The 14,310-nt window shown below is 38.4% G+C and overlaps 1 protein-coding gene across 1 annotated transcript in view; it reads left to right on the top strand.

Annotated features, from left to right (window-relative positions):
- Positions 1-3,325: 3,325 nt before the first annotated feature.
- Positions 3,326-14,310, top strand: part of ppfia2 (PTPRF interacting protein alpha 2) — a 253,750-nt gene continuing 242,765 nt past the window's right edge. The window contains exons 1-2 of the mRNA XM_088073032.1: positions 3,326-3,362; positions 3,490-3,728. Of these exons, the coding sequence (XP_087929158.1) occupies positions 3,712-3,728 (17 nt within the window). The 5' untranslated portion in view covers positions 3,326-3,362; positions 3,490-3,711. The remainder of the gene's footprint in view (positions 3,363-3,489; positions 3,729-14,310) is intronic.

Raw genomic sequence — 14,310 nt, 5'->3', positions numbered from 1 at the left:
TTCAGCAACAACATCATCTTGTCCCCTTCAAAGCTTTCATATCAGTTTTTCACAGCTTTCATGCACACATGGCTTCGGCTAAACCTAAAATGTTTGTGCAATATTTCGACCAAACATCAAACAGCTCGGGAGTGAAGATCACAGAAGCCGCTCTATTAGCTTGTTTTTCTTTATTTCCACTTGACTGGCCGCTGTTTGGATGTCAGGTTCACTTCATCAGCGATAGCTCCGCTTGTTAAAATTCCTCCACACCAAGAGGCTGCCTGTTTAAGATTTATGAAGGGCAAACAATTGCATCAGATGTGAGGAGACGTCATCTGGATGCAATCCAAGCCAAAAGTGGTGCTATAGAGGATATTGCAAAACTGTGGCATTTTATTTGTGGTATTTCATGACGCTCAAGGATTAAGCTTGACAGGATGTGATGTTTTTGTTTTGCTGAGAGGTCAAGAAGCTGAGGGATGCAGAAATGTTTGTGGGAATTTCACGCTGGTAGAGCCAATAAACATTTGGCATTCTGCAAATTAACCTCTGAGTTTATAGCTTTGTTATTTCTTATTAGGTTAAGGTTTTTGCTTATTATACATAAAGATATGAAATGTGTGTACAATTTCATTCAGTCATGCCATCCAGGACATGTGCATCAAATTGCAGCCTCAAACTGCAGAAACCTACTTCACTTTTTATGATCCTGCAGAGGATATATTACACCCAAGAGAAGATGCATAAGTTAAATGGTGAGATATCTTCGTTTAACCCTTTGAAACCTGAGTATATTGAATTTTTTTCAAAAACATGGGGAAAATGCAGAGAGCAAAGTGACAATACATGGCTCAAAAATGAGCAAGAAATTAGTAAAAAAAAAAAAAAGCTACAAGAAAATTAGCTGAAAATAACCAAAAAGAAAAGTAAAAAACAATATCAAACAAGAAAATGACCCAAAAAGTGATGAAAAATCAAAAAATATATATGTATACATTTCCATTCTGTAACATAATTTTAAATATATAATTATAATGATTATAAATATCTCTTTCTGGATATCTATTCCTTTTTATTTATTTATTTTTAAAATCTTTGAATGTATTTTTTTATAACCTTTTACTAATTTCTTACAGTTTGTGGGGCATTTTTGCCAAGCTGGTCATAACCTTTTTTTCCCTCCATGTTTTTCAAAGAAATCAAACCAATTTACTCAGGTTTAAAGGGGTTAATGGCACTGGAGCAACCAAGGGTGTGGGCTTTAGCTGGGGATTTGTGGGTCCTCCCCATGGATGTATAAAATGAATTGGATACAGCCTTAGAGGCAAGGCCCCATGTATTCCTATGTAAGCTGCTCAGTGGAGCATCGAGCCAAAAAAGTTTAACTTTGTGGGTGTAGAATTACCAGTTGCCAGATGAAAATGTTGGCATTGCATGCTTCTGCAAACCACAGATATGTTATATGTCTACATTTCATTTTTATTATTGCAACGCTTATAAAGTGACATATATGAGCTGACTATCATCAGTAGGTGAGACACCTAAGTGATGGTGACCAATAAACACAAAACTGTTTGTTTTTTAGCAACCTGCCCCATGTTTTAAGCAACTTTTTCACTATAGTACCACAAAAAACAGTTGCCTGTTTACTGAGACTTGATTCTAGTTCCAAAAATCTGGTATTTTAAGCCAGAACATGATCTTTTTCAACCCAAAACAAAGTGATTTTTGTGCCTAAACTTAGCCAAAAGCTATGACGTTTTCAAAGAGTGAAGAAATGTTAAGTTTAAAGGTATAATATACAAAATTGTATCTGGTTTGTAGAAATGTACAATCCCAGCATTTATTCTGGTGATTATGCAGATGGTTTTAATACTGGGAAGCATTGGCTATGTATTATTTCTGCACATGATTTATATATTTATTATTATAAATAAGAAAATAAAAAAGAAAATTTAAAAGGCAGCAGTAAGTAAGTTAGTTAAGTAAGTTAATTGTTTGATTAGTCAATTGGCAGAAAAAAATATATGGTGAATACCAGCAGAGGGAGCTAACTTGCTAAATACTCAAATGTGGATGCATTATATTTTTTTCCCAGGAGATGGCGACCTCATCTCACATTAGAAATCAATTATCTATCAGAGTTACTTCTTACCTATATCTCTCCCAGGTGAGGCCCTGGGACATGTTGAGCATCACACTGTGAAATCCCAGAGCGGCTCTGAATTTAGCCCCTCTCTCAGCGGGTAACTCTGCCTGCAGCTCACACAGCCGCCCCCAGAGATGCAAGCCCAGCGCTCTGCTGTTTTCCACCTCACCTCCCAGGATCCCTGCCCAGTCAAGTGAAGGCCAAACCACCCTCAAGCGCTCACTCCTGACTCCTGTAGGCTCATCTCACATAGAATACAAAGAGCTGACATTTCCCATGAGCCATTCACAATGAGGTCCCCCAGATTTTTTCCATTTTGTAAATCACTGGGTGTCAAAGTGGGATTTGAGGAAGTAAAAGTACATGACAGCTTCACTGGAAAAAGAGGATTTTGATTGAATATGATTTCCCACAGGAGAAAATGAATGAACATGTTAATCAATCATACAGTTAAATATTAACAACAGCTTGAACATATGGCTGTCTGATTAAATTGGGATCTTTGGGGACCTGGACTAGAAAACATGTTTGAACCCTTGTTTGGAATCTATAATAACATAAAAACATCATCATTATTCATCCCTCTCCTTATGGATTATCCCACTCAAGGTAAACAAGGAGAGAAAAGTCGTCCTCCACGCTGTCCTCATGGAGACGCTGCCCTTGGTAACCAGCTGAGGTATTTGCATTCACAGAACAAGTCCTGAATCCCCCAATTACAAGCCCTATTATCACATATATTGTGTGTGTAGGCTGTGTGTGTGTGTCTGCGCGCGTGCAGCTGTCCTGGGAATTAGTTAACCCTCAAACACAGACATGCACAAAGACACACACACACACACACACACACACACACACCAAACTACCAGGGGTGGAGGTAACTTAAAAAAATCTGAATTGAAAACACACCACAGTGATGTAAGGTTAAGTCATAGATTAATATATAATAAATCTCTAAATAAAGAGCAGATCAACCTAATTGAACCAAACCATACAATATAAAAATAAAATAAAAAACAGTCACTACTAAGACACATAGTAATAGTAATAGTGTTACAAAAAAAGAAAGGGAACAAACCAGCAGTAATTAATTCATAGCATCACTAACTCTTAATCTCAAAAAAATGCAAAAATGTAATGGCCCTAGCTAGTGCCAGTAGTTTGTCCCCTCCAGGCTCCTGTAGAAACAGTATGAAGAGGACCTGCTCTGATATAAACAGCTCATCCTCAGGTAATGAAACACCAGTTCTTAGTTTTAGGTGATTATAAATGAAAGAAAAATAGTTATAAACTGTACTTTTTTTACTTTTTTTTGTTCGCCAAAATATGCCCCTAAATGAAACACACTGAACTTTTAGGGAGCACCCGCCCAGAAAGGACCCAAATGTAACGCACCTCGGCACAGGTGAGCTTGGCCGGGCTGCTAAACGTTAGCATGCTAATGGAGCTCGACGTGTTCCCAAACTTTGAGGACGACACTGGGACAGAAAGGAAGAGTGGACTGGTTATACTGGAACAAAGTGGCCGAATGGACTGGTTATACTGGGACGGAGGGACTCGGTGGATATTAAGCTGGGAGGATGCGGCTCGCTGACAGGTGAGTACAACAACACACTCGCACTAACGCTACACACTTGTTTGTGTGTATTGTCTCTGCGTCGCATTATATATTGTGCAAATCTCTCCTTTGCGTTGTGTTTGCGGGTGCAGCTGTGGAGTTCATTTTGTTTTAAACATCTCTGTTGCTGTTTTGGTCGTGCTCTATGTTTCTTTTGCTGCTTTAAGATGCACAGGCTGCGTAATTTATATGGTTTAAAAATAGGCTGCTTGTTACGCGCTGTGGTGTCAGTGGCGCCCCAAAAGAGGCCCGGGGGGCCCATGGCCCTCTGATAACCTACAAGTACTTGGCCCCTCACTGGTGAAAATAATTGAAGGCTGACATGGCTGTTTTTAAGAGGTTGTTGTAGATTGATTTCCTAAGCTACCGTGAAGTTTGTGGTGTCTTGTGAAACTGATATGAGGAAATATATTGTCTGGCGATAAAAAAAACATCTGTTGTTTCAAATTATGCTATATTATTTTTGTCATCTGATAACACTTTGTGTCATCCGTGTGGCAGAGGGGGCGTCTACACAATGCACGGCACCAAACAAACATGGAAAGGCTGGGAAGCGATACTGAATGGAGGGGTTTAGCATAAGACACTGATACAGGTGTTTTGTTTTTCCCTCCCTCCTATGGCTCTTTTCTTCTCACAGATACATACAAAAAGCTTGGCTTTTGTAAAACTCCACTGTGACTAATTAGTTGCATTTTGCAACCATGGAGCACCGCTATGACATGCAAATACTGTTATTATTACTATGTGAACTGGAGATCAGTTAGTGAGACATGGAGAGGAAGGTGGTTGAATACTTAAAATGGATAATCAGTTGGTTGCACAGGCTGCAAAGGGCCTGTGCAACCAAGAAATGTTGGTTTGGACATCAGGTTTTCTGTGGTGTGATGCTGAATTACCACATTTGTGTCTAAGGCAAAAATATGTTTTTTAGTTCAGTAGCAGTATCTTACCTAGATCTTTATATTGCATTCTAAGTAAAAAATCTTTTAAGTTAAGAGTAGCCTTCATTTATTTATAAATATAAATAAATAAATATAATTATTAAAAAAATGCTCACACACATACACATCAGGTGCTGCTATATTGTTTATTTATTTATTTTTTATAGAGAAACACATGGTGTTTTATTTGCAGATGCGTGAAAGGACAGGTCAATTAATTATATATTGATGGATGCAACTGCTGTTTACAGGAAATGTCAGAAGTGACATATCTAAGTGTCACTTCTGACATTAAGATACACAAGATTAAAGAGTGCGGTTTAGTGTAGAGGGATTGCATCGATTTTAAATGCAGTCCTGTTTCTAAAATGACACAGGTACCAAGATAAAGCAGGACACACTTTTTATGCTTTAGTGGTGCTTTTTCTAAAATTGCCAAAGTCAGTCTCAGTGGAGTTTTTTCCCTATAAAACTGTCTATAGTAAATCAAAATCCAATACGAGGAAAACACCAAAATGTTAATGTGAGATTTGAATTGGCTCTCGGGATGTTGCACAGTCATGGATGTTGATTTTAGCATTCAGGTCATGCCTGACAGCTCATCTCTTATTGCTCTGACTGTCACACACCTCACACACATGTGCACACTTCACCTTACACCATGTTTTAAATCTGAACCGTGTAGGGTGAGGCGAAAAGGATCATTACATTAGATGACATGCATGACACATGATGGATGGGGTTTGGTGATACTGCATAGACAAAACCAATCGACAGGTAACAGCAGAGCACTGGAGCATGCTGTTTAATTAAGTAGCTTCCTCCTCTGCCCAACAGAGACACATACAGAGGAGCAGTTGGCAAAAATGTAAAATGTTGTTGCATTTTGGGGCGTGCTTCACCGCAGATTTAACGCCATGGCTTCTTTGTGTAAACAAACAAGAGAGGCTGCGATTCAAAGCCTTCTTTGGGATTTTGAGGTCTTCCCCGTATCTGAAGTGTAAATAAACACCACCGGCTCTGTAGCGTGGTGATACCGTCCCCCACTGTCCAGAAACCAAGAAGCAAAGAACCCAGTTTAAAAAAAAAATAGAAAAAAGAACAATACATCATCCCTGTCTGACTCAGTGGCCCCCAGAAGGAAATCTCTCTTTCTCTAATCTCTTTTTTTCTGTTTCGTGCTCTGGATTTCTCTCCACTTACATACACATCCTGGGTGTTTAGATTCTAGATGGAAATTTATACCTGTCTGCAAGGTGTGTGGTTATCAGGCTCTCTAACTATACAGACAAATGTCTTTCTATTCTCTTGTAAATTTACCTTTTTTGGGTGGAGACTGGCCAAACTACAAAGTAGTTTGATATAGTTAAGGGCCTTTACCTGACAGGTAAAGGAAATTGGTCAACTTATTCAAAAATCAATGAGAAGGCTTTTGTATATACTGTATGTCCATGAATTATATGCTGACATGTCAGGCTTTATTTTAGGTGCATTGTGGGATACTCTCTATAAATAGATTCTGCAGAATCTGTAGGTGACAGGACAGGATTTTGGTGTTGGCACTCTTATGTTTCTTGTTTGTAATCCGTTTGTAGTCGAGTAGTATTGACTACAGACTGTATATAACAGTGGATGTAGCTACTGTGCCTCAACCACTGGTTTCAGGTTTTCTCACACATTCATGTATTTGTGGCAGTATGCCATGATTAAAACATCTGCTGCCATGAATACATGTTCTACTTTTGGAGATGGGCCGTGCATTAGGAGCACTGTTGAAATATACAGTGGATACCGCACTTATAGCAGAATGTCAGACACAGTGAAAGTGAAACTTTTGCTGGGTCTAAAAGTTTGCTTTCACTTACAGATGTTTCTCTCATCGATTGATCTGATTTGATCAGATGTGAATGGATTAAGAGATCAATTATCCGACCTGAGAGTCACAAACTGCCACTGAGGAAAAAAAAACGCTTTGAAGCATTCATTGAGCCGTAAAACCCCCAATAAAAAAAAATTGAAAATAAATAAATACATTTAAAAAATAAAACGAAAGTTTGTTGAACATATCTAAATAATTGCATGACATTACCTCGAATTAAATACATTTAGGAGGAAATAACACCTTGCTTTTGCTATGACTTTTATTTATTCAAACACATATCCTGATTCCTTTGTAGTGACAGCAGGTGAAGATACAGTTAGAGTCAGCGCTTCTTATTTGCGCCTCAACCTCAAAGGCTGCCATTCTCTATCTAAATCTTTCTGTCATGTTGCTGCTGTGATATACCCTCATCCGATGAGAGGTGACTCAGACGGAGGAGCGTGAGTCATCAGGCAGCTGGATTTCCCAAATGTCTCACAATGCAGTGAAATAACTGACTCGACTAAGAGTCATAGTTAGAATACTCTATAAACATGGCTAGTATTTGATTGATTATATATCATTATTACACCTATGACCTTATTTGGGTTATTACAATCAAAAATGTCAATGTTTGTCTTAATGATGTTGCAGACCTGCACCAGTAAATCACTAAACAATCAGCATGAAAAATGTGATTCAAGTGCACTAGTCAGTGTTCATCAGAAATAATGAAAACAATTAATAATTCATCGCCTTCACCGCACAGCGGCTGGCACTGACTACACTCATTTGTTGTGAATGCACTTTGCTGTCATGGATGGCACGCTGAATTATGGCTGTAATTGTCATACTTAAATGTTTGAGCTGTTTTGAGTTATTTCAGTCTGTATCAGTCATCCGTCATTAGAAGAATCTCAGGATGACACTCATACACCTACCAGATCTATGTTCTTTACACATTCCCGCAAAGCTAAATACATCATAATCAACATTTTGTCATCGAAAAAATCAACTGTTTGGTTCTGTGTTGCCCTGCAGATGATCGGTGTCGTCTTGTCTACGGATCCTGAGAGCCTCATTGTGGCTTTAAGTCATTCTCCTATTTAGTCTGCAGATATAGTATTGGCATATTAAAGAGACAGTCCACCCCCAAATATAAGATGCTATATTCCCTCTTACCTGTAGGGCTGTTCATCAATCTAGATTGTTTAGGATATGAGTTGCGGAGTGTTGGAGATTTTGGCCACAGAGATGTTCACTCAAATATAATGAAACTAGATGGCATTCGGCTTGTGGTACTCAAAGCACAAAAAAAAATGCATTTGAAAAACCCAACAGCAATGTCTCTTAAAATTACTTAAGATAATCCACAGACCTTGTTGTAAGCAGTCTGACATAGGAACTATTTTCTTTCTACCGAACTACTCCTGCCAACCGAATCACTGCGCAGAAGGAAGCCTGCATCTACTCAGCGCTAATGTATTTTTAAACACATTTATGGTTAAAACATTTAACAGTTTAAACATCTTGTCTGTAGTTTGTACATGTACATGTGGTGTAGTTGTAATCAGCATGTTAACTGATTTATTTCTCCATGTATTTGCGTGATTTGGTTAAAAACTCTTAAAAAAAACAAATACCATAAGTGGACTTTGAGGCCGGATGGTTTCATTAAAGTGGCTTTGCTTTCATATTTCTCTTACAGATTTGACACTGCTGTGGAAAATATACTTGAAATTGGATCTAATTTTAATTTTAGCGCTCCTGTATGTGTAGGGAATCTTCCCATCATGCACTGTGTTCCTCCGAGGACTCCTTTATGAATTTATGAAAACATTAACACAGAAATAACCCGCAGTGTCCGTTTCATTGCAACCCAATAAATTTCTCGTTAAAGCTAATTCTCATTCAGCAGATATTGATTTGGTCTGAGTGAGACTGTAATTATATCGTATTACTTCCACTGTGATGGACTGTGGTGTGGCGCACTTGTCTCTGCTAACCTCTTCTCATGCTGCCAATGCAAAGCTATGATGAGCTTGATGTAATGTTAGTTATCTGGCTACATTTCAAGGTCTCCATATGCATTGTAAAACACTGCAGTAAAAGTGGGCTCAAAGTGCTGTGATAAGCTGTTTGTTAGCAGAGGGGACGGATAAAATCTGTCTGTCCAGACAAACTTAAAGCTCTATTTAGATTTGTAACTTTTTAGCACGGGAGCAGTTTTCCTTTTATTTGATTTTATGTGCTTTGTAATTTGCTTCATCTTCTGCTTGTTGTCGTTGTTCTGTGCCGTTCTTTTTCCTTCTTTTGGCATTTAGCGGCAAACAAGAGACACACTTATATGTTGCCTCATCATGTCCAAAAGAGCTGCATCTGAGTTTGGTACTGGAGAAAAACAAGTACTGTCGCGTTTATCAGAATTTTTACACCAGCTTTGGTAGGAATTACATAACGTACTCAACTTATGCATGTACGTAACATCAGTTAATTCTTTACGTGACTTAAGTTACATAACAACCGTGCCAACATAATTCAACCCAAACCCTAATCTTTTCCTAAACCTTACCTCAAGTTTTGTTGCCTAAACCTAAGCTGCAACTGCTTCATCATATGAATGATTTCTACTACTGTCACCCTGCGGTTTTGGATTTGAAAAAAGGAGGCGTGTTGGATCACAAATGGCTTACATGTGTCATTTTGGAAAGCAATGACAAACTCCTTTTTTTTTGTAATGCAGCTTGGAGGATTTTAAACCTCTAAAAGCAACAGTCATGCTATATAATATTTTTTTCTGGTTTAGTCCTGCCTTTTCCTGTCGTTTACATGAAATAGCCATATGCACTAAAAAAGGTCGTTTATCAGCATTTTACAGCAACTACAGGTCTAGTGATGATAAATGACTACTTTCAGGAGGGAGGCCAGGCATCATATATATGTCAAAGACGACCACAGCTACACAGCTACTGTTATATACAAGCAGGATTCACAGCATGTAATTCTTTCAAAGAGCTATAAAACATATTGGATCTCTCGAGCCTTGTAAATCCTCTGGGCGCCACAAGTGTGACAAGCGGCTCAGACGCCAAAATCCAAGAACGGTGATCCAGTGGAGTGAATTCCAAGCATACAAACAACTCACATGCAGCCCGCAGGACCACGTAATTAATGACCTTTGAGCAAATGTCACGGAGTTAACACAGATCTCGAGGATGACATTAAACTGCCAAAGCTAAATATACACTAAGGATTAACTTCTGTTTTTGTCAGAGAAGGTTAATTAATGTCATTCTCAAAAGTTTTATAGGAAGAACTGAGACGTCACCATGGTGATGTGGCTGCAGGTCTGATTAATAAGGCAGTCATATAAATAGACAAGATTACATTGAACACATCATGAGAACTTTTACCTCGCCTAATGCTCAGTTCCAGGGTTTACCATATATGCATATTTTTTTTTTGTGGCCGGCAATGATGTAAACATCTGCTGCTGCTCATTGATTTAATATTTTTAGAGCTGGACCGTTTATTGAAATATATATACTGTTCGGTTATACACTGCATCACACTCTCGGAGTGCGAAGTGCAACACAACAGAAAATCATCGGCCACCGCCATTTGTGTATGTCATCTTATTTGTCAACACTCAGCAATGGAAATATTGGCCGATCGCGATGTTTGGTGGATAAATTGGTGCGTCTTAGTCATTAAACTTTTCAGTGTCTCCTTTTTTCATTTGAGCTGAAAGAGGCCAAAAAATCCCCTGCCAACCAGTAGGGGTGTGCTGTATCATATCGTTCAGGATAATACTGGTATGATTTTTAATATGATTAAAAGAAATCATATTGGCAATACTCCTACTTGTGCACATAAATACGTCACACCGTTACGCACAGAAACAACAAGCATGGCTGAGAGCAAATACACTACTGGTTAATGTTGTTTTTTACAAACTATAGAAATGACAGATATTTTTTGTATATTTTTTAAAGCGAATATCTAAAGGCAAACTGTTATGTTTTTGCTTGCATATAAACTAAACACGTATTTTCTTGCAATGGTATGTTCTTGTAATGAATGATAAAATCGCTTTTATATTTTTCAGTATTTTGTCATATCATTAAGAATATTGTCATCACAATAATAACCTCAAATATCATGATATTATTTTAGGGCCATATTGCCCACCCCCTAGCAACCAGAGAAGGGTACTAATCTCTGGTCTGCCTTGTTGAGGGGTTTGTTGAGGAGATAGATGCATGAGAGCGCTTTTATTTCATTCATCTGAGCAGCGGCTGACCCAGCTGATCACGTTGATGGATGACAATTGTGATACGTCTCTCTCCCACTGCGGAGCCTCGGCCGACTGGGCCGCAGTCCAGCTCAGCGGGAGCAAACTGTCTGCCCCGCTGCTGCTAGTGACTCCCCTTATCTGCTCACGTAAATCATATAAGCTCAAACTGTTTGAGATGGACTGCTGAGAGAGAAGGAGAGAGTTTAGAGAGTTCTGGCTCCTGTGAATGGATCTCTAAACACAGGGTTGTTTTTTCATTCTGGATTAGGCCCCAAAACACTGCTCTGTTCAGAATCTCAATAGGCTAACACTTCTATTAAATCCTTTTTGTGAAAATAAAACCCACACCCCCTGAGAGAAGCAGATGTAGAAAAGAAACAAGTGCAGCCAAAATCAGTAACTTCTTTCATATTGTTGTTGTCAGACTTTATCGAAGATTGTGGAGCTGTTGTCTTTGTTCGATCCAGCTATCGAGCACTGTCAAATTATTTGGTAACTTTAACACGAATATGTTGTTTATTTTATAAGTAGAAAGATTGATGTTATTACTTTAGTTGGCCTGCAGCTTCTCAGCTAACTTTTGTGTTAAGTGCAATCTTTCATTGATCTCTATTAGAAGGTACTTTTTAAAAAAAATTAAATCCATTTCTCATCACACACGCTCACAGGAATCTTTATCCCTTCAAACTCCTCAGATCAGCACTGAGGTCAGTAAATAAGCTTTTAGGTTTTTTTTGCACCAAATATATGAAACGAGGTATGAAATTCGACAGGTATGTGTCTGTGTATGGTGGATAATATAGTTACTGCACAGGGCTCCTGCTTTGGTTAATTCACAGACATGACATTATTCATTGTTTTTACTTTTTTATTTTCAGCATTTTAACGTTTTTCTGTTATTGTTCTGTATGTTTTTCACTAATGAAAGATTTGGTTGCTATTTCACTTTTTTATCCTTTTTACTGTGTTTATTGCTGCTAGTTAGTCGTTTTTATGGAATTTATTGCGTTATTGCGATTGCAATCACATGGTATTTATCCTTTTAGCTCGCTATTGTGAACTCAGGTCATTGCTGATGCTCAGTCCGTTTTTACATTAATAAAAAAATAAAATAACAATAACACCACTTATCTAAACAAAGTTACAAAGTGCATATGAATAAAACAGAGAAATATACAGTTACAATGAATAAAACAATGTTAAGAGCTAAAATAAAAGTGTGCATTGGGGCAAAACAGAGCAAAAGGACACAAAATGTTTTTAATTTTTCATTAAAATGAAAAGCTTTCCTATAAAAATATGATTTATGCAATGATTAAAAAACAGGCAATGGTTTGATGATGACAATGATTTGGTTAAAACAACAAAACAAAACATTTTTTTTCCATATCTTCAAGCCCTAATTGCAAATGTCAATGGGATTTTGAGTTACCAAAGCTAAAAAGTTGTTCCTGTGACTCGTTTCTCAGCAGCAGGGCCCCCGGTGCCAGCTTTAGTGTTTTACAATACTCTTACATCTTCAAATTTCTGCCACCTCCAAAGCTTGCTGCGCTCTTTCTCTTATTCTCTCTCTCTCTTCTCTCATCATATTTAGTGTTGTACATTGCAAACACAGGCTCAAACAGGCTCCACATATTGCTGGACAGCTTGTAGGGAAACCTGCCTGATAGGCCGGGGTGGCAGCGATACAGCTGTGATGAGAGTCTGATGGGTGATCGACTGTGGCACTTTATTACCTAAAGGGGCGTGTTCCGCTCATCTCAGTGCGCTCAATCAATGTAAATCTGTCTGGCCGTGGAATTTATGTCTTACATGATAAAGTGCTGTGCTTCACGGTGCTGCATTCATTTGACGGGGCTGCGATGTAGTCACCGACACCATTCTCCACTCATTGCCAAGAATAATAAGTGAGACATAAGTCATACAAATACAATATCATTTGTCCATCCCTCAGTGTCTATTCTTGAAGCCCTGAGTTACGCGTACAGTATTTATTTCCGACCCCCCCCCCCGTGCATTTGCTGAATTAATCTCCACCGCTGTGTCAGTTCATCAGATCACCACAGTGCTGTGCCAGTGTACCCCTCTTTAAAAGAAAAGCTGGCTGACCAAATGCTTTAGCTGCAGTTGCTAGGAGACACCTCCTCCCTGCCCAGCGGATGTCTGGGTAGCCCATTGTAAAAGTGTGTGTGATGGAGAGGGAGAGTTAAAGAGAGAGACAGTTTAATACCGAATCAGAGTGCAAGTAAAATGGCCTTGGCTGATTTCAAAAGTACTATATACTCTATGCCACCTATTGTATAAATATCAATGTATTATTGCTAAATTGTAGTTTTATAAACAAATAAAACCACAGTGGAAATACATGTCCCACAGTCATGGATGGATTACTGACTGGGCACAGGCCCAGGGGCTTAAAGTGTCAGGGGCCCCCTGGTCTTCATCTGCAAAATGTCACTCAAATATGTACTGACTGGGGAGTGACTCAAAATGACCACAAAGAGAAACAAAATGACCAAAAAATAATTAGCTCAGAGAAAAACAAAATAAGACAAAACCATCACCACATTATCACAAAGAGATACAAATTAAACACACAAACAACCAAAGAGACACCAAAAGACCACAAAGAGAAACAAAATGCTCAAAAAAGAGATAAAATTGCAACAATAAACCCAAAATGACCAAAAAAGACACAGATATTGCCACAAAGAGACACACAAGAACAAAAAATGAAACAAAATCACCTCAAAGAGATACAAAATGATAGAAAAAAGAATCAAAATTACCAAAAAAGACACAAAGTTACCTGAAAGTGACACAAAATGACAGAAATAACAATACAAAATCAACACAAAGATCCAAAAAACAACAAAAATGATTTAAAACAACCCCAAAGTCTGTGTCTTGCTCCCAGGTAGGAGAGGTGGTGGGGGCCTTCTGCATGTCTGTGCCCAGGGGCCCCATTGACTCATAATCTGCCCATGCACAGTTGTTTATATTGTTTGTGCTATTGCAGAAATTTGACACACTTAGCTTCAAACACTCCCCTCTTCTTCATTTGTAAGAAATTAAGTTATAAGTAAGACATATATTGAAATGTGTGGCCCTAAGTAGATGCTCTTTGAAATATTGATCTATAAGCAGCTGCACTGGAAAGCCCAAAAGTTCACACACACTATTGGTGAAACCTGACTGCATTGCCTTGCTGGATATCATTCACAGGGAATGCCTTTTTAGTCGCTTTGACCTTGGTTGCTTAGTTACATTAAGTCAAGAAAATCTGACTGGGATTAAATACATTTTACTCTCATGGAACAGGGAGGCTGGCCATTTGTTTGTTTTATTATGAACTGGTGATTCATCTCGTAACAAATCTCCCAAATCCAGCCTGCATGAGAACACAATATACAGAAGATGAGGGTAGACACGGGAAAATTCTGATACTTCTACTTCACT

Source organism: Plectropomus leopardus, chromosome 22 (assembly GCF_026936395.1).
Source record: "Plectropomus leopardus strain MGB_pleo_1.0 chromosome 22, ASM2693639v1, whole genome shotgun sequence".
Lineage (NCBI taxonomy): Eukaryota > Metazoa > Chordata > Actinopteri > Perciformes > Serranidae > Plectropomus > Plectropomus leopardus.
This window is presented reverse-complemented; position numbering and strand designations above follow the sequence as displayed.